The 21,401-nt window shown below is 40.1% G+C and overlaps 2 protein-coding genes across 3 annotated transcripts in view; both read left to right on the top strand.

Annotated features, from left to right (window-relative positions):
* The first annotated feature begins 226 nt into the window (after nucleotides 1-226).
* On the top strand, nucleotides 227-18,660 carry LOC306852687 (fibrosin-1-like protein). Its single transcript, XM_079389721.1, has 19 exons — nucleotides 227-640; nucleotides 1,741-2,358; nucleotides 2,546-2,737; nucleotides 3,414-3,446; nucleotides 5,774-5,803; nucleotides 5,890-5,935; nucleotides 6,806-7,142; nucleotides 9,914-10,128; nucleotides 10,288-10,508; nucleotides 10,607-10,651; nucleotides 10,765-10,848; nucleotides 13,645-13,713; nucleotides 13,806-13,844; nucleotides 13,948-14,019; nucleotides 14,239-14,392; nucleotides 14,707-14,787; nucleotides 14,962-15,045; nucleotides 15,567-15,774; nucleotides 15,898-18,660. The coding sequence occupies exons 2-19, from the start codon at nucleotides 2,050-2,052 to the stop codon at nucleotides 17,417-17,419; spliced, it is 3,741 nt and encodes a 1,246-aa protein (XP_079245847.1). The 5' UTR covers nucleotides 227-640; nucleotides 1,741-2,049; the 3' UTR covers nucleotides 17,420-18,660.
* A 483-nt stretch (nucleotides 18,661-19,143) lies between these two features.
* The window catches only part of LOC306852686 (uncharacterized protein), a 39,021-nt gene continuing 36,763 nt past the window's right edge, over nucleotides 19,144-21,401 (top strand). Inside the window, exons 1-2 of one of the 2 annotated variants that reach the window (XM_079389720.1) lie at nucleotides 19,144-19,340; nucleotides 21,287-21,368. The gene's annotated coding sequence lies outside the window, so the exon portion shown is untranslated. The remainder of the gene's footprint in view (nucleotides 19,341-21,286; nucleotides 21,369-21,401) is intronic. The other variant, XM_079389719.1, reaches the window with a different exon arrangement.

The raw sequence follows: 21,401 nt of genomic DNA on the forward strand, positions 1-21,401 counted from the left end.
TTTATACATATATTTCAAGCAAAGTTGATAATATAATTTAAATTAAACAAACATCTCGGTGTTAACATTAAAACCACTTGTTTTGGATGCTGAGAACAAATGTGCTTTATGATCATTAGGGCAGCAAGAACAGCTGAGAAGTTATTACACTCGCTCGTGCCCTTCAGTGGCAGTAGATGGCAGTATTGTCATCGCATCCAGCACCGCCTGCCTTGAGCGAATCAACAGAGGAAGAAAACCCGACAGAAGCACACAATGCAGTTTGACTGCTACGGGTTATCCACCCAGGCTTCATGTATGTCTCAGCTTCCCAAATAAAATGAAGAAATCCATTTTTCCCGTTTTGACGATCGGGACGAAAAGCAAGCTTTCGTAAGTCCATTTTCACGTTACGCTTGAGGAAAAAACAGCTTCTTCTGCGGACACCGGCGAAATCTCCAGCTTGACCGCACCGAGTGGATCACACAGCGGGCCGCGGAAGGAGGAGCCCAGCCTGCGCTGACGGGGCTGCGCTCAACATCCGTGACGGTGCAACTCCAGCCCGAGGCTTTGGGGCCTGTTGTATATTATTATCGTTTTAAATGGAGGCTCGGACGAAAGCAGAAGCCAGAGGAAAATGGCCCTCTTTACAGCGCGAGTGGTAGGTGTGATTGGAAATATTGTTGTCATTTTGTTCGTTTCTTTGAGCATCGTTAGTGAAGCCAAACAGAGCGGGTTAGTTTTAAGCAAAAAAAAAGAATGTAATTTGTTTTATACTTGAGTTGAGATTAAAACCCATCACACAGTGTCCCTTTTTATCCTCTGCTCGTCATAGAGAGCTAAGTTAATAGGCTAGTATCTTGATTCATCTTACAGGTTTGTTTTTAAATCAGTAAATAAACTATTAGTAGTTACAAGTCGTGTTACGTTCATCGGTTTCATTCGTGTACTGATCTGAGTAATTAGTTTAATTTCCTCCTTCAATGTGAAGTGCAAGATGGGGTGTCAACGAACCACAGGCTACATGGTTAGCTTGTTTTATCGTCATATTAAATAGCTATGGGCCCCTCGACAGATGTCTTAGGAGAGAAATAACGATGTAGACCACTGTAAAACTAATGATTGATCTTTTAAAATGACATTTGATATGTGATAAGGTGGTGACGTTAGTGTTTGCTCGCCTAGTTGTGTTTACACTGTATATATAATAACCGTTAAATATTTAGCAATATCACAATCGAGTAATTTTCATAATGTCATTTATAGTACAGTAAACAAAAATGTTACGATTTTGGTGGTTTTAAACGAGTGTGCTTTAATTCGCGATCCCAACCAGGTTAGCGAACTAGCAAGCTAACATCGTTAGTGCTAGCTGAGAGAGCGATTTAACTCGTCGCTCTACCGATTTATGTGCTTCAGATTCAGAAATAACACTTGATTTAAAATATTTTAGTCTATAAAGGATTGCTTTTGTCTCACTATTGGACTTTGTGCTGATCATCTTCCTTTTAATAAAGTTTAGAAACGAAAACTCAGCCCTAACTTGTGAAGTAGACACTATTCTCCTTTATGGCATTAAAACGTGATAGTTATACTTTCTCACTTTAGTGATGTTTATTTTAGGCTTGTTTATATTTTATATGTAGAAAATAAGCTCTTTCAGCATTAAAGCAACATATTTTCTTAGTTAACCTGCCATGTTGAATCTTTAAAAACCCGACTGCGCCACTGATTGGTAGTTTCTCCTGTTTTCTTCCTCAGATGAAAGTGACAATGTCTTGACAGAAAGACAATAAGTGGAATATCTAGAAGCTTTCATAACCGCTGTGTTATTGGATAAAACTGGCCCGGTGATGCCCAGACATGACTGTACTCAGACTGCAGTGTGCTCACACCATACAGCCTCCACTGGACTCGATTAAATTATAAGACAGGAACCTTAAACCACATTTTCATCTGAGATCCGCAATACTGGACCTGGAGGCGCTGGTTTTTATTCTTTATTAGTTGTAAAGTCTACCAGGCCGGACCAGGGTGTGTTTTTATTAAGTGCCTTTGTCGGACATTGACATGGACGGTCCCAGTCGAAGCGGAGGCTTCAGGCAGAGCCGTCGCTCCCGCTCGCAGCGTGACCGAGAGCGGCGGCGGAGGAGAGCGGATCTCGCTGAGCGCAGGGCCTCGTCGCCATCCTCGGCCTCGGACCAAGAACTCTGCAGAGGAGACTCACTGCTCCGTGCCAGCGGAGGAGAATGCAGACCCGGCTTCCCCGGGGCCAGACACCGGCCTCCGCGTCGGAGGAAGCGAGAATCGGTGTCTTGCGAGGAGGATATCATCGATGGTTTCGCAATAGCCAGCTTCATAAGCCTGGAGGCCTTGGAGGTTTGACTAGTCTTGTATTAAGTTCTGAAGTACAATATGTATATTTGAAGTTGAGCTGTTTTGCATCATCTTAATTTCAGTATAAAATATGCTGAATATCTACTTGGTAGTTATTAAAATTGCAAAGTCTCAGTATAGAGCTCATATATTTGTTGCATTAACATGTTGTACTGTGTTACTTTGATAGATGGACTGTTCCCTAAAGACTCCAGAACGTTCTGGCTTGTTCATGGGTAGAGGAATCAAAAGGAAGAGAGGCCTGGATGAAAACGGAGGACCTCTGTCAGAGCCGGAGGAAGGACCTCCTGCTACGTACACCAACATTTGGGAGCAGCGCAGGAAAATCAAATCTAAACTGAAGAGAAAGGGAGATGCTAAGGTTAGTGCCGTAGTTTCATAACTCTTTAATGTTCTGTAAACACCAAAAATAAACTCCTGTATGTGCAAACGCCCATGAAAAACATGTCTACATACATTTCTAGAATAGTCCTGCGTGGATGAGAGTGTGACATAAATCAATTGATCATTTTAAAATAAGTTTTCAATATTGAGCAGTCATGAAGTGTCAAAGCCTTATTGTTGGGGACATTAGATGCAGTGACTGGTCTAAACAAAATTTGCATCACATGTGAATATTCTTCTCGCTGTTCTAGCAGCAGTCAAAAGAGTTTTTTTACAGTACTGATGCTAGGAGAGCCAGGCAATCTTTGGCTGATTTACATTTACATTGTATTTACATGTGGTTATAGAATTCAAAGGCCACAGAAATTGCAATTAATAAATTTAAGAAATAATGCTAAAAAGAAAGGCTATTTATGCTAATCAAAGTGTACATTGTTATCGCCCAATGCAGTATCTCAGAATGGCCAAATATCAGCCAATTATTTATCCTTGCCTGTATGTCTGCCTGTAACTAATTACTTTATTATCTTTATAATGTAAGGCAAAAATAAATGTAGATCTATGTTTTATTTTTATTGCATTCATGTAATTACATATTTGCTACTCTGTATTTTTTTTCACCGTGGCTTGACTCTTTCAAATGTCTGTTTCAGGTATCTGGGAATCAAATGGAGACAGGGTATATTGTAAGTTGTTTTCTTTCCAGTGGGTTTTGTGTTTTTCTTTGCTGTCCAAAAATATGACTTTGAAATTTGTTCAGACTTTCAAAGCATACATACAGTCAGGTCCATAAATATTGGGACATCGACACAATTCTAACATTTTTGGCTCTATACACCACCACAATGGATTTCAAATGAAACGAACAAGATGTGCTTTAACTGCAGACCGTCAGCTTTAATTGAAGGGTATTTACATCCAAATCAGGTGAACTTTGTAGGAATTACAATAGTTTGCATATGTGCCTCCCACTTGTTAAGGGACCAAAAGTAATGGGACAATTGGCTTCTCAGCTGTTCCATGGCCAGGTGTGTGTTATTCCCTCATTATCCCAATTACAATGAGCAGATAAAAGGTCCAGAGTTCATTTCAAGTGTGCTATTTGCATTTGGAATCTGTTGCTGTCAACTGTCAAGATGAGATCCAAAGAGCTGTCACTATCAGTGAAGCAAGCCATCATTAGGCTGAAAAAAACAAAACAAACCCATCAGAGAGATAGCAAAAACATTAGGCGTGGCCAAAACAACTGTTTGGAACATTCTTAAAAAGAAGGAACGCACCGGTGAGCTCAGCAACACCAAAAGACCCGGAAGACCACGGAAAACAACTGTGGTGGATGACCGAAGAATTCTTTCCCTGGTGAAGAAAACACCCTTTACAACAGTTGGCCAGATCAAGAACACTCTCCAGGAGGTAGGTGTATGTGTGTCAAAGTCAACAATCAAGAGAAGACTTCACCAGAGTGAATACAGAGGGTTCACCACAAGATGTAAACCATTGGTGAGCCTCAAAAACAGGAAGGCCAGATTAGAGTCTGCCAAACGACATCTAAAAAAGCCTTCACAGTTCAACATCCTATGGACAGATGAGACCAAGATCAACTTGTACCAGAGTGATGGGAAGAGAAGAGTAAGGAGAAGGAAAGGAACTGCTCATGATCCTAAGCATACCACCTCATCAGTGAAGCATGGTGGTGGTAGTGTCATGGCGTGGGCATGTATGGCTGCCAGTGGAACTGGTTCTCTTGTATTTATTGATGATGTGACTGCTGACAAAAGCAGCAGGATGAATTCTGAAGTGTTTCGGGCAATATTATCTGCTCATATTCAGCCAAATGCTTCAGAACTCACTGGACGGCGCTTCACAGTGCAGAGGACTATGACCCAAAGCATACTGCAAAAGCAACCAAAGAGTTTTTGAAGGGAAAGAAGTGGACTGTTATGCAATCGCCAAGTCAATCACCTGACCTGAATCCGATTGAGCAGGCATTTCACTTGCTGAAGACAAAACTGAAGGGAAAATGCCCCAAGAACAAGCAGGAACTGAAGACGGTTGCAGTAGAGGCCTGGCAGAGCATCACCAGGGATGAAACCCAGCGTCTGGTGATGTCTATGCGTTCCAGACTTCAGGCTGTAGTTGACGGCAAAGGATTTGCAACCAAGTATTAAAAAGTGAAAGTTTGATTTATGATTATTATTCTGTCCCATTACTTTTGGTCCCTTAACAAGTGGGAGGCACATATGCAAACTGTTGTAAATGTAAATACCCTCAAATTAAAGCTGACAGTCTGCAGTTAAAGCACATAACTTGTTCGTTTAATTTGAAATCCATCGTGGTGGTGTATAGAGCCAAAAATGTTAGAATTGTGTCGATGTCCCAATATTTATGGACCTGACTGTATATTGTTCACTTACACTACCATTTAAAAGTTTTTTTGCTAAGATTGTTTAATGTTTTTGAATGTCTGTTATTACTATCACTAAGGCTGCTTTTTATTTGCTTAAAATAATAATACATTTTATAATAATATTGTAAAATATTAAAATTTATAATAACTATATTAGTATATTTGAAAATGTAGCTTATTCGTGTGGTGGCAAAGCTAAATTCAGCAGCCATTGCTATAGTCGTCGGTGACACACAATCATTCTAATATGCTGATTTTGTCATCAAGAAACATTTCTCATTTATTATCAATGTTGAAATAGTATTGTGTAAAGCATGATACATTTATTCAGGAAAAGTTTGACAACGTTTATTAAAAAAAATAGAAACATTTTGTTACGATGTAAAGGTCTTTACTGTCCGTTATGATCAATTTAATGCATCCTTTGCTGAATAACAAATACTATTTTCTCTTGGGAAAAAAATTAAAATTACTGACCCAACTGAACGGTATTGTATGTTTTTGTTTGTGTATTATAAATGATATATTATAAACAAGGGAAATTGTCATTACATTTTTCCCCACACAAATGTAGGCATTAACTTTCTCTTTATTTTTAATCCACAGTGTGATACAGAGAGTGAATCAGGGGATAAGGTAAAAATCTTTATTATTCTTGAATTTGCTTTATGTATTTTTATGCATTTTACTATTTCAATAATGACATTTTCCCCATTGTTTAGGCTTCTGACAATATGGAGCCAGCATTCATCGTCTGCACAAGAGAAGGTAAATGTCTGCTGGCAGTTCCAGGTGTATATAGGGCTGGGCGATATGGCTGAAAACTGTATCACGATATCAGTGTTTCATATGGGTCGATATCGATAATTATTGATATTGCTTTTAAGTTGGTACATCAAGTTCGTGGTATTACCAGTCTTGGCGGGGATGACGGTCTTGCATAATTTGCAGACGACATTTGGTCTGACTACGGTCAGACTTATAATATCCAAAAAACTGCCATACTGGCGAGCTGACTTTCTCTTTTATTTACAATTTCCTCGCTTGCTGCGGCACTCATTTTCTGCTTATGAAGAGGAATCCAGCAGACCAGCCAGGTCTGGCTGCAGACATGCACTCTCAGCCGCGCGTGCGCACTTAGACACGAGACAACGATATGGCGCAACCAAACATGATACTGTTACATGATTGGCTGTTAGCGTGTCACTCCCTACGTTGCTAGGTTACCAGAGAGCGAATGCCTTTGTTAATGCAACCAAACTTGCTTCGCAACCTTTGTTTTCTTCCGACGAAGAATAAAAAATATTGAACGTTTTATCGAACGCATTTTTTATTGATATCGTTCACGTGTCTATCGCGATACATATCGTTATCGTTTTATCACCCAGCCCTAGGTGTATATATTGTTTTGGTAGATGGTGAATTACCTAGGAATAATGATATTTTTGTATGTTTTTGGGATTTGAATTGGACAGTGGTGTTCATCATTAATTAAAATGCAGATTAATTTATATACCACTCAGATATTTCTCATGCTTTTGTGAAAGCCTATATGAAACTGTTTGACTATTTTTGTTGTCGTAAAGCATGAAAAAGAGCATTACATGCATTACATTGTAGGGTTCTCTTTTTCCACAGCAGTTAACTCCAACTCTGCAAGCGCTGCTGCGGGCAACGGTTGCCCTCTCTTGCCCTCAAATAGCTCGCTACCCCTTCTGTCAGTCACACCTCGGGTCTCTGGCCTGGAGAGGAGTCAGGAGAGGAGTATGGAGCAGCCTTACCCTGAGCCAGTCTCTACCTCATCCTCTCTGCCTAGCCTTGCAGCCCATTCCACTGCCTCGGTCTCCAACTCCCTTCCAGAGCAGCGTAATGGAAATGGTGGTCCCTATCACCGCCATGATCCTAGCCCACCACAGCACAAACACAAGCCTTTCCCTTTCCCTGGGAAGTCACAACCAATCTACAGCAACAACAGGTCAGTGTAGTGTAACAGCATTTCTGTACTACTTTTCTATTTTTTTTTTTTTGCTTTTATTTGGTTCATCTTACAACCCTCTATGGACACCTTGGCAATTGAATCGCCATTGGCTAGTAAATTTTTTTTGTTTACTCGCCAGATTGATATTCTATATAGATATGATATATATATTTTATATTATTTTACACACACACATACATATACATACACACACACACATATATATGTATGTGTGTGTGTGTGTGTGTGTCTGTGTTTGTTAAATGGCACAGCTTTTTATTTGAACTGAAACTTGGTAACCATATATGAATGCATATTAGTAATTTTAACTAAACTTAGGACTGGTGGTGGTGCTTTTTTTGGTCATTCTGTGTTTCTAAAAAAAAAAAAAAAAAAATGGGGAAAAAAAATCTAACAATAATACTGGTAAGATAATACTATGAATTCTACTAATAAGAACAATATAAAACGCAGTAAGGATTAATGAGCTGCTGGATTCATGAATATTAATCAGGTTGTGTGCATTCGCGCAAATTGATTTGCGGAATTCAAAACAGGGATGATATGTGAGCGCCAGCCAATGAGATTGTCGTTTGCACATTAGTTCCACCCACTCTCAGAGAAAGTCCCCAGTTCTTAAAAGCTGAGGAATTCCAAAGGAACTCAGTTATTTTGACACGAAAAAACAACAGAATAATGTTCATGAAGGGGCATGTAACACTGAAGACTGGAATAATGGCTTTTTTGCCATCACAAGAATAAATTACATTTTAAAATATTAAAATAGAAAACACTTGTTTTTAATTGTAGTAATATTTCACAATTTTCCTTTTTTTTTTTTTTTTAAACAGTATTTTTGACAAAATAATTAAGGCTTCTTTTAAAGGTCCATGACATGCTGTTTTTTGGATGCTTTTATGTAGGCCTAAGTGGTCCCTAGTACTGTATCTGAAGTCTCGTTCCTGAAATTCAGCCTTGCTGCAGAATTTCAGCCACTATGAGCCAGTCCCACAATGAGCTTTCCTTAGGACGTGCCATTTCTGTGTCTGTAGCTTTAAATGCTAATGATGAGGAGAGAGGCAGGGCAAGGTGGAGGGTGGGTATGTGGCTTTAACCAGCTTGCGGCCACGGTACCATGCGCTAATGTTGACAGTGGATGTATCGCAATGGCTCGTAGACACGCAGTCCTTCAAGCTTCTCAGTTTGACCCAGAATCTTGATCCGGATGGAGAAGCACCAGATGAAGAAGTTGCAACTCAGCGGCTACAGCAGGCCGTCTCCGGATGGTTAGTTTAAAATATTGTGTCTGCATACGGTCAGTGTTTCCCACACACAGACTTTACCTGGGCGGGCCGCAACAATATCCACCGCCCGCTGCCATCAGCTCCCGTGTCTCAAACACACGAGCGCGACTTTAGAACAATATTTAGTAACTTTCAGACCTTTTTGGCGGCTTTTTTCATTTAACGGGTACATATTAACAAACCTAGCGACTTGTTTTTTTTTTTCTTTAAACCTTATTCAGATCATCTCCAGTACTACCCCGCGAGCGCGAGGTCTCTCTCCCGGCGCAGTGTCGCCTCTCTCGGCGTCTGTTCTGAGCAACGACCCTTAAAGCAGCAGACTCATCAATAAATCATTTACAAAACAGCGTTTCCAAGCACTTGTCGCTTACAGGCTGTTTGGACTTTTAAATATGAACATAATTTGTCTGTTAATATGCTCAGTTTATTACTCAGACGCAAAACAGTAATATAGCCAAAACCACTGCATATAGTCGCTTTTTAGTGTAAGTTGGATGTATATTGATTTTATCAGACGATGTTGCGATTTATAAATCAGGATTTAAGGAGTATAGTGAGAGTGATTCAGGGTTAATATGTATTATTAATGGGTCGTGTTTACTATTTATACTTGTTTTATGTATGACAACAGAAAATATGTAAATGTGAACAGCTTTATTGGGCATTCAGTTGTATTACAGTATGTGACAGTTCATAGAGTAGAACAGATCTGAAGTGCCAAAAAACAATGCTTCGCTCATTTGCAAGCCATGATGTCTCTCGCTCGCCTCGCACAGTCGTAGCTCATTTTCTCATGGGCGGTCAAAGCAGAGAAAGGGGAGGTAACCTTTTCCCGTATGACGACATAAAGGGAAGATTCCAGATTGGGCCATCTGAGCTTTCATTTTCTCAAATGCGAAGCCGGATACCCAGGGCTCGGTTTACACCTATCGCCATTTCTAGCCACTGGGGGACCATAGTCAGGCTAGGGGAACTCATATTAATGTTAAAAAAACCTCATAAAGTGAAATTTTCATGCCATGGGACCTTTAAAAACATTAAAAAAATGTTACCAACCCCAAACCTTTGGGTGTACATCTATTAAAAAAAATATAAAACTTCATGGATAAATTCTGATCACAGTTAGATTTAATAAATATTTTTCCTCTCACAAGCACAATTATAATTATTTTAAGTAGTTACAATTATGTATGCAAATATTTAGATTTTAAGGAATTTATATGACTTATTAACTTTTATAATTAATGATTTTGAAATCAATATATTGTGGTATTATCTATTTCTTAAACGCGCTCACAAATTCAAGCTGTTTTTTTTCCTTTTCTGCTTAACATGCACTTCTTGCTCAGAAAAAGTTGCAATATGTATCACATTTTATGCCATTATGCAAAAGCATGTGTCTATTAAAATGAAAGACGGCTTGTATTCCCTAAACATGTGATGTGGCATTCGTTTTTTTATCAGGAGCAGTAACTCAGGCAAGCCTCCATCTTCATCAGCCTCCTCTTCATCAATCAGACCACCTACTCCTGCTACAAGTGCATCTCTTGTTCGAGGCCCAGGTGGTGTGGGGACAGTAATACCGTCCTCTCGACCAAGTCCTGGTGCTGTCTTCACACCGTCCCCCAACCTTCCCCCACCACCACCTCTCCTTCAGGTGTCACCCCACACCTCAACAGGTAAAACAAACTTTACCAGCCATTATATGTATTAGTACTAAATGCTAAAAACTTAACTGCATTAGCAGCATTATTTAATGACAATGAAATAATAAAAATGAAATGTGTATGTTTGTATTCAGAAAGATGAAGTTGTTTCTTTTCTCGTTGATTTAATAGATCAGGATCTGATCTGTCAGGACCTAACAGACTCAAATGCTGGATCTGCACCTGGAGGACCATCTGTGTCAAGCTCGAGTTCTGGAACATCTAACAGATCCTCCCAGGCCCAAACGTCCATCCCTGCAATGGCCTACCAGTTCCATCAGCACAATCACCAGCACCAGCACACTCATACTCACCAACACTTCTTACATCCCACAGCTGCAGCACCACCACTGGTGAGGAGTCAACTGTAGCTCATGGATGCTAGTTTCAAAAAGTGGCTGATTATGAAATTTCACGCTTTGACATTTCTCTTGTGCTTGTTGTGTTTCAGTTTGATAAGTATTCAAGCAAAATGGACGGTCTCTTTCGAAACCCAGTAAGTTTTTTTTTTTTTTTTTTTTTTAACATTTGCTGTCTGTATAGCAGGTCTCTGTGGAACACATAAATGCTTCTAGTTTGTGATTTATTTATTTCTTCTCTCCTACAAAGTTTTTTCCTCCGTACCCACCCTCAGTGCCCGTTCTTCCGCCCACTGGACCTTTCAGATCTTTGCATGGAGCTTTTCAGCCTAAGGTAAGAGTTGCTTGTTACTTGGACATTGTTTTGAATATTAAAATCTTAACACTTGGTGTATAAATATTAAATTAAGGTGCAGAGTGCTTGCATATTACCACAATATCTAGTGATCCTGGGGAGATAATATCTCTGGGGGTGAATAAAGGCCTCCTGTAGCAGATTGATGTGTTCTTGTAAAAAAGTATAATATAATAACAGTAATGTATGGTTATTTCAGTTTCAGTTTGAGAGTGTTGTTCTTACATCATTGCTATGAATATTTAGCATGCATGTCATCACTCAGATGAATGATAATTATAAGTATGGTAACACTTTATTTTAAGGACCAATTCTCACTATTAAATAGTTGCTTAATTGCATGCATATTACTAGCATATTGGCTGTTTAGTAGTACTTATAAAGCACATATTAATGCCTTATTCTGCATGACCATATTCTAGATCCCTTAATCCTACACCATATGTAAATTTATCATCTACCTTAATAACTATTTTTTTCGACCTAGGAGCCTTTTTACAGCAAAGTGTTACCATGAATATTATAAAGAAATACAAGTTGCATTATAAATGACTTTGTACTTACAGTGAGGGGAAAAAATTATTTGATCCCCTGTTGATTTTGTACGTTTGCCCACTGACAAAGAAATGATCAGTCTAATCAATTATTTTAATGGTTGGTTTATTTGAACAGTGAGAGACGGAATAACAACAAAAATCCAGAAAAACACATTTCAAAAACGTTATAAATTGATTTGCATTTTAATGAGTGAAATAAGTGATCCCCTATCAATCAGCAAGATTTCTGGCTCCCAGGTGTCTTTTATACAGGTAAGGAGCTGAGATTAGGAGCACTCTCTTAAAGGGAGTCTTAATCTCAGTTTGTTACCTGAATAAAAGGCACCTGTCCACAGAAGCAATCAATCAATCAGATTCCAAACTCTCCACCATGGCCAGGACCAAAGAGCTGTCCAAGGATGTCAGGTATAAGATTGTAGACCGGCTGGAAGGCTGGAATGGGCTACAAGACCATCGCCAAGCAGCTTGGTGAGAAGGGGACAACAGTTGGTGCGATTATTCGCAAATGGAAGAAACACAAAATAACTGCCAATCTCCCTCGGCCTGGGGCTCCATGACAGATCTCACCTCGTGGAGTTTCAATGATCAAGAGAACGGTGAGAAATCAACCCAGAACTACACGGGAGGATCTTGTCAATGATTTCAAGGCAGCTGGGACCATAGTCATCAATAAAATAATTGGCAACACGCTATGCCATGAAAGACTGAAATCCTGTAGCGCCCGCAAGGTCCCACTGCTCAAGAAAGCACATGTACAGGCCCGTCTGAAGTTTGCCAACGATTCAGAGGAGAACTGGGTGAAAGTTTTGTAGTCAGATGAGACCAAAATCAAGCTCTTTGGCATCAACTCAACTCGCCATGTTTGGAGGAGGAGGAATGCTGCCTATGACCCCAAGAACACCATCCCCACAGTCAAAGATGGAGGTGGAAACATTATGTTGTGGGTGTGTTTTTCTGCTAAGGGACAGGACAACTGCACTGCATCAAAAGGACGATGGACGGGGCCATGTACCGTCAGGGCCAGGGCATTAAAGCCATTGAAAATGGGTCGTGGAATGGTATTCCAGCATGACAATGACCCAAAACGCACAGCCAAGGCAACAAAAGAATGGCTCAAGAAGAAGCACATTAAGGTCCTGGAGTGGCCTAGCCAGTCTCCAGACCTTAATCCCATAGAAAATCTGTGGAGGGAGCTGAAGATTCGAGTTGCCAAACGTCAGCCTCAAAACCTTAATGACTTGGAGAGGATCTGCAAAGAGGAGTGGGACCAAATCCTTCCTGACAAGTGTGCAAACCTGTTGGCCAACTACAAGAAACGTCTAACCTCTGTGATTGCCAACAAGGGTTTTGCCACCAAGTACTAAGTCATGTTTTGCGATGGGGTCAAACTCATTAAAATGCAAATCAATTTATATAGTTTATTAAATGCGTTTTTCTGGAATTTTTTGTAATTCTACCATTAAATAAACCTACCATTAAAATTATAGACTGATCATTTCTTTGTCAGTGGGCAAACGTACAAAATGTTCAAAAATGGGATCAAATAATTTTTTCCTCACTATAAATGTAGTCTTTCTATCACACAAATCAATTGGTTGAAGTTTAAGAAATTTATAATAATGTTAAAATAGGGAATTGATTTCATATGGTTTCAGGTTCATCAGAATTAAAATAATGCTTGTGGTTCATAACAAAGACATAACCACTCAATTTAGTTTTAATTAATTTCCACTCTCTCTTAAATTGGCCATTTTTCAGCTATATCTTTGAAATGACTCTGTTTAAATGAATTATGAATGACCAATCTATGAAGTTAAACTTATTGTATGTTTGTTGTCTTATCTTAAAGTTCATTCCGGTTGGTAAAAGGAGAGAATAGTATTTTCTATTTGTTTTTAGCAGTAATATGTACTACAGGCTAAAGGTGCTAATATTCATGAGTGGTCACACTTGTTTGTGTTTTGTTGTGATGGCACAACCATGAAGAATTTATGGCTTATATTTTGGGCAAGATATTCTAAGGCCAGAAAATTTTAATATGTTAAGAGTTATTCATTCACACAAGTTCAAGCACAATCTGATTTGTAAGGATGACCACTTTAATGGAGTTAAAGCCAGTGTTTGGCACCAATCCAGTCACATTTTGTCCTATTTATATTTTGAGCCCATGAAGTGGGTTTGAATAGTTTGTTGTTATTGACAGCTTGTTGCCCTTCAGGGAGCTGCTCCAGAGATGGCTGCTGGTTTGGGAGTTGTACCGACCCACCTTCCACCTAAAGCTCCAAGGGTAAAGATGCCCTATCAAGCATATTTGCATCATGCATAGTAATCGTAACTTTATAGAGACTTAAGAATAATATATGGTGTTTGTGTCCACAGCTAACAGACCAATTTGCACCACCACCAAAAGTCAGTAATGTAAGTTTAATCTTTTGTAGTACTTTAATCTTTTGTAGTTTTTGACCTCTAAATCACTAGCAGACTATTCTTTTCTAACTGTATTTGGATGATCTCTTTACAGAAGCCTGGAAAATGGTGCGCTATGCATGTTCGTGTTGCTTGGATGATTCTAAGACATCAAGACAAAGTCAAGGTTTTTGTGTTTATCTGTGTTTATTTTTAGTTCTAATGCAAAAAATTAGAACTAAACAAAGTTCCAAAAATTACAAAATGATTGAAATATTTCATTTTTTTTGTTGTTGTTTTGTTTTTGTTTTTTTGTTTTTTTTTTGCTTTTAAGAGATGTTTTTTTTTTTTTTTTTTAAAGTGGCATCAGTCCTGTTGACCACCTATCTGTTGCTGTCATACTTAGCTTATGCATGCTGATCCAAAAAAGCTGGACTTCCGTAATGACCTGTTGCCTCGACTCCCTGGCCCTGGTATTGGCGGACTAGGAGGTCTAGGACCACTTGGTGGTCCCCATGCCGCAACTCCTGATCTTACAAGACCAGGAAGCCTGTTCACTGGTGGGTTATACTTACACTTATTTCTGCAACCAATTTAGGAATTCTACAGGTGATATAAGCCTGTGGTTGTTCTTAAGCTATGATTGCTTTAAAGCTATTGAAGTGGGTTGTTTCTACCTAAATAACAGTTTTCAGGTACAAAACACTTTGACAGCAGTACTGAAGGATTTTTACAACACTACTGTGCTGCTGTACAAGGGTTCTAAATTAGAAAGGCTTAAAGAGAATATAAAGCACAAACTTGGCTTAATGTCAACACTCAATGGTAGTCCATTTATGGGAGTTTTTGTCTGAGTTGACCCATGTCTTCTCAGGTGGAGTCAATCCGTCCTCCACTCCATTCATGCCTCCATCAACGCCCCATTCCTCTTTCCTCACCTCAGCAGCGCATCTGGGTAAGAGACTGTCTCTGAAAAAGTAGGGGCATCAAAAGCCAATGTTACCCATGATGCTCTTGTTGCTCTGTGCCGATCTGTTCTTCAGGCTTGCTTTATTTGCTAGCTTTGTAGAGCATAATTTCCTCTGCGTTTAGCTGATTTTATCACTAATGGCCGGGTTTCGTGTTACAGACCCATATGTTCGTTCATCCCCCTACTCTTCTTTGGGAGCCTTGAGTTCTGGTGCCTTTGGAGGCCTAGGCAGCCCCACGATAGGTTTGTCATGCTAATTTGTTTATTAAGAATATGTATTAATCGGATGACTCTAACACAGGTTCTCAACTTTAAGGCACTTTTGTGGTTTACTAGATTACGATTTAAAAAAATATATATTTTATTCACAACTTGACATAACTTGAAAATGTATATTAATTTATAGAAGTGTCCAAGGAGTTATAAGATTTCATCAATTTACATGGCTTTTCCAGTTAAAAAGTTTATGGCTTTTCCGGTGGGATTCCTGGTTCTCAATAAGAAAACGTTTTTCAAAACCTTGATTTTATCTCGGTATATTTTGATTTTCAGTTGATTTGTCTTGTTAAATCATTTAATTCATCTTCAGGCCCCAAGTTTGCAGTGGCCCCCAGTTGAGAATCACTGCTCCTAATTTGAATGTGTTGGTTTTCTAACATTTCCTAAGCATTTTAATAAAAGGTTTTGCAGAGGTTAAGTAGTATTTTATCAGTCACATTCACACTCAGCCAAAGAATAATCAAATGTTATACATTTTCTTTTAGTTGCCAATGTTTTTGGACATAAGACCGAGCCCTCTGCAAGTGCAGTTGGAGGACTGGGTAACCCCCATGATCCATGGAATCATCTGCATGTTACCCCTGCCGCTTTCCCCTCTGGATCGTCCTGGGCAAAAGGACCAGAGAAGAGAGATGATAGAGGAAAGGATGTGGAGAGAAGAGAATCTACTCCGATAAAAGATGAAAAAGACAGGTATGAAATTATAACAAATTGTTGTTTTTAGGTAGTTTTCAAGTGGACTTAAGATCAAAAGTGAATTATGTATCGCATCTCACATCTTGACATACTTAATTGGTCTAATACTGTTTCACACAGAGACAGTCTCTTGTATGGACGCCAGTCAGTGCGAATGTCACCTGGTGTCCCATCCCTCAAGCATCGCAGCAGCACCCCCAGTTCACTTCTAAATGGCTTGGGCCCACTGAGCGGCGGTGGAGTTCAATCAGATGGCCAAAGCAGAGAGCGTGAAAGAGAAAGAGATCGGGAGTCAGACAAGAGACAACATTCTGCCTCCAGGGCACCAGTGTCAGCTTCCTCCGCAGCACCAGACAGACCTCGATCTTCAACATCATCTATTCTCACAACCTCTCCTTCTAACGTCCCCTTAGCCCCCTCTCCTCTGGATTTGTTTCACCGACAGCCACCACACACACTCAGCACAGAATCCAGCCATTCTTCGCAACGAGAGAACAATGGTCCAGCCTCTTCTAGTTCGCTTCTAGTCAAGAAACCTGATCGTACCACAACTCCGGTATCCAAGCCTACACTTGGTCTAACCTCTGGGTCACTCCTCCCCCAAGTCAAGGTCAAAGAAGAGCGTAAAGAGGAGCCTGAGCCAGTGCCCATCTCCGTACCGCATTCCACTGTGCCTTCACACAACTTTGAACGGCCTAATAGTCGGCACCCACACCATCCATCCACCCCTTCCTCAACCCTCTCATTGACACCTACACCTGGCGTGCCTCTTCCTCCACCAACTCCGCACCTTTCACACCATCCTCTGTCCCTCTTAGATCGTCCACGGGGTATTGATCCCTATCTTGGTGGTGCTGGAAGCTCAGCCGGACTGGTATTAAGTGCTGCAGCTGATCGTTTCCCACCACATCCACATGGTCCTCCACAAGGTCATTCCCAAGCCACTCACAGCTTTCCCTGGGAGCATTGGAGGGATATGGCTGCTCACCAACAGCAACGCAGGGAAGTATTGGCTTTGAGGTCAGATCCCCACCTTGCACTTCACTCTGATCCACGCTTTTCTAGACTTCTCCAGCATCAGCAGGTACAGCGTTATTTGGAGGCTGAGAGAGCTGCAGTAGCGGCAGCTGTGGCAACCAACCCGCACCATCCACAAGCACCTACCTCTATGTCCTCTGCTTCATCCTCAGTAGGCAGGCCAGAGTTCGGTTTGATGTCCCACACATTCGATGATGAGCAACGTGCTCAGTTAATGCGGGAAGAATTGGAGAGAGCGCGGTACTTTGCTATGCATCCACATCCGCACCTATCCGCACCTCACCTTCATAGCCCGTCTCATGCTGCCCACCTAGAACAGCTTCACACAGGGCTGCTATCCCACTCTCACCTCCAACCAGCCTCTGCACAAGCATCACATCACCCTGGCCTCTTCTCTAGACTGGGACCTCTGCATTCACACTCTCACATACCTAATGGCATTCTAGCCAAGGCACCAGGTCTAGTTGGGGCATTGTCTGTTGGGGCTCCACCACCTCTCATTCCGTCTGTGAACAGATCTTCTACTCCACCCCGTGGGCCCAGACTTGGTGGGGCAGGAGACTTGGCCCTTTTTACCACACATAAAGACGGCGAGTCCAGATAGTACTAGGTAAAGCTCAAGGAGCTTCCAGAACTGCTGTGCTGAAGAAACTGCTCCTTAAATGGCAGGATTTTGCAGGACACTCAAAAAGAGCTAAGCTTCAGTGACCATACACAAGTGTTGAAACAACCTGGGGAGTGAAGGGTGACACTTCCCAGGGCTGATTGATATATTTATCCACTGTGGTTAAGTTGGTGCAATTAAAGTACTCTCTTGCTGTGCCCTGGTTTTTATGTAGGGTTTTCTTTACAAAGAGGCCTGTGGATGTTCAAAGACTATTCATTACTACTAATATGAAGACAGGTTGTGTTGAAGAGTGATGGATCAAAAATTGTGAACTGGTTTTGTCTTGGTGAACTTAAGGAAAACCTACTGTAGATGTATGGTCCTCGGCTTTGCATTTGAGGAAAGAGAAATCGGACCCTTGCCGAAGTAGTCGAGTACTTCTCATTGTCTGAATCAGCACTGTTGGGAAATGTATGAATTAAAAGAAACACATGGTCCACATTCCGCTTTATATATTCAAGTCATCCATCAGACAACTTCCATGATCATCAGAATGAACTTAAGATTTATTTTATTCTTTAAAAAAAGTTATGAATTGTACATCTTGTTGGATAATATTTTAAAATTCAAAGGGAAAGAACTGTCTCCCATTCATTAGTCTGACTCTGTACAAGAGCTGGGCCAGAACATAGTAGAATAGTGATATTGCTTTTGTAATAATTATTGTTAACACATTAATTACCTTCCATAATAAATATATTCACTGTTTATGTTATAATGTCATGTTTCAGGTCTCACCAAATGCACTCACTTGTTGAAATGACTCCATGATGATTATTGTCCAGCAAAGCACTACAGTGATATTGCTCCAAAATACTGGTTACGTTAAAGCCTGTGTACTGAGGATGTATCAAAGCCAGCCTCTGTGGTTCAGAGAACTGTATATCTTCATACTTTGGGAGAGGGGTGTGTGTGTTATGTCTATGTTCTCCACAGTTGAAGCCTTTGGAAGTCTCCACGACCATCACCCAAACACGGAGCGAAATGAGGCATCTGTCAACTGGACAAAAGAAGTGAACATCTTGTACCTGCAGCTAAACTACAGGATTAGAAAGATTCTTGAGATACAGGACATTCTGGATTAATTATTTGAGCAAATTTTTTTTATACATTTAAATATGTCCCTCTCCCATGGAAAAGAAAACCACAAAGATTAATTATTAAAAATGGTTATTTACATGTGTGGTAGTGTATTGATTCATTGTGTAGATATAAATGGCGTGTTATTGTCGCCTAATTTCAGGGCCAGCTGCCTAGATTTATATCAAGACTTAGCTTATTTTATTTTAATTTAAGTGCTCCATGTGCACCAAACATCTTAGACTTAATCGTTACTATAAGCCATGAGATCAAAAATTGTATCTCGGCTCATTTGTTCTAAAATTAATGATTTATGTCATATCAGTAAGTTGTATCTTGTCAAACTGCTGGCAGCTAGGTTACACAGTGAGAGATATTCTTTTAAAAAAATTGACACATAATCTAAAGTTACGTGCAAACAAGTCTTTCATATTTACATTTAATAAATCTAAAACCAGGTGAATTTCCAGTAAAGGTTGAGATGTGTGCAGCGCGCGCGCTGAAGCACGTCTCGCGAGATGTCTGTTCTTGGTCAGCAGTCGCTCGTTCCTCCATTTCGCTGCGTCGAAAGTCTCCTCCCCACAACCGCTAGATTCAGCGATTCCGGACCCAGTCTCTCTCGGAGCGGTCCTTAACTTGATCCTACGAACCTGCCAGTACCTCACTGGGTACCGAGAGGCAGTTTGGAATAGTCTCAACACGGATTGAGTACGATTTGAAGCGGATGGCGACTCCTTCAGCGAGAATTTAGTAAAAGAAAAGTGCTCGGAAATTTCAGGTAGGTGGGAACTTAAGATGGCGGTGGTGAGAGGAGGGGGGTGCTGGGGAGGAAGTGGGGGGAGGGGATCACTAGGTATTGGGACATGGCGGGACAAGTTCACTTTCAAGCAATCGGGTGCTAAAGTATTCATCGGTTTTGTAACGTTATGAGCACTACGGCCTTTTTGAGCCGACTCGAGTGGATCAACAGCGCATTCATGTTTGTTATCTACTTTTAATGCAGCTGCACCAAAAGCCTTGGGTTCCGATTTCTTAGTACTGCACACTTTTGAGACGAAACTGTCGTCTGTCACTGCAAGTGCAACAACAAACAAGTTAGCCTATAATTTTATCCTCAAGTGTGTTTAATTTGTCCTTATTGAGTGGAATTTCAAATAAACCAACTTATTACTAAAATCCTGGCGATTCCACTAATCTAGAGTACAATACAACATAACAGACTGTATAATTGTTGAATGCAGTGATTGAAAGTCCAATTTATGTGAATCGGTTCTTTCGGATCAAAAACCGGTTTAAGAACCGATTCAGTGATTCTTTGTCATCCGGTGGTCCGTGAAATCTCCTTTTTGACATATTACATGCTTTAAATCTTCTGTAATAAATCTATATGTAGGCACATATTGCTGTTTTTATTACGTTTTCTAAATTACCTTACATTAATAAGTTTATTGTAATTTTATGTAGCCTAATTTATAATGTCAAGGCAACTGGAGCCCAAATATAAATAGCATACATTAGTACTAAAATACACTACATATGTCTTGTCAGTTTTACAAAGTTTATAATTTTATATAAAAGAACAACTATTTCGTATACTTTCAGTTTGAAAAGATTCGACTCAAGAGATCGCGAATCGGCTTCGCGTGACCCCGCGCGGTGACGTCAAGAGGTCGTTCCAGTAATGGGTGTATAAGAAAATGACCACTAATACGTTTATGTTTAGTGACAAGTCTTTAAAACCCCTCGGTATGGATTATGATGAATCATAGTTTGTTTTTGAGCATTGCATAACTTCTCATGGAAGCCGTGAGAGCTCGAGACGGTGTGTGTATTTATATATATATAAAGTTATATCTCAATGTGTTTGTCTGAGTCAGAAGATACTATAATAACAGACGCCCTCTCATGTGCTATTATACAAAACAGTTTAGGACTGTAGCTCCCTGTCATTTAAACGCCAACAAAAAAAGAAACGTTATCGTGTCGGCTCCATTGTAACGTCTGTGAATTAGCTTTGCTAGCATGCTAAAGGCCCATGTGTGTTCACCCGCCTCATGCATACAGAACTGCCGGCTACATTTGTTGTTTGTATTTGGTATTAAACGTTAACCGCTATCCTATCTTCTTAAGTGCATAAGCAGTCATAGGAGAATAATGAATGAATCAGCGGTAACTCATCGCTAAATGCTAGCCGAACGTGAGGCACCCGCACTATTGTACTGAATGAGACTGTTTCCCGGGTATACAACATTTGTGTATTTAACGTTAAGCTGACGTGTGTGTGTTAAAAGTTGTGTGCAGTTAATATTACAGTGAAAAATGACAGCACTTTATTTCCTTTAGTATATGCTCTATATATTCCTGTAGTATAGAAGCCGGCTGTTTGAAGGAATTAGTAATAGCTGTACAATCATATGCATTTCTTATATTGCTAAACGAGAGTTTTGTCCGTAACTTTGTAGATGAAGTTAATGAGAAACGCTCTTTTTACGTATGTTTTCTCTGAATTGTTAGGCTGCTCTTGCATTTTAACCACCAACTCTGTGGAGCAGATGGGTTTTGAGGAAATTACATAGTCCTGCTGCAGTTTATTAATCTATACTTTGCGTTCTAGGAAAGCACTTTTTATTCTCTCATATGTCGGATTATGCGCTCACTGTTTCAGGCTTTTAAGTTTGATTTTACAAATAGATTATGAAATTCAGACCAATTGTTTATCTTTAGACCCTCAGATGCAGCGGTATCCTTGATCTCAGCATCCTGGAAGTGGAAATCACGGAAGAGACTGGTGCTTCATCACATACAGGTATTTATTTAGTTCGTTCCTTTTAAGTTATAT

Source organism: Barbus barbus (genome assembly GCF_936440315.1).
Source record: "Barbus barbus genome assembly, chromosome: 32".
Classification (NCBI taxonomy): domain Eukaryota; kingdom Metazoa; phylum Chordata; class Actinopteri; order Cypriniformes; family Cyprinidae; genus Barbus; species Barbus barbus.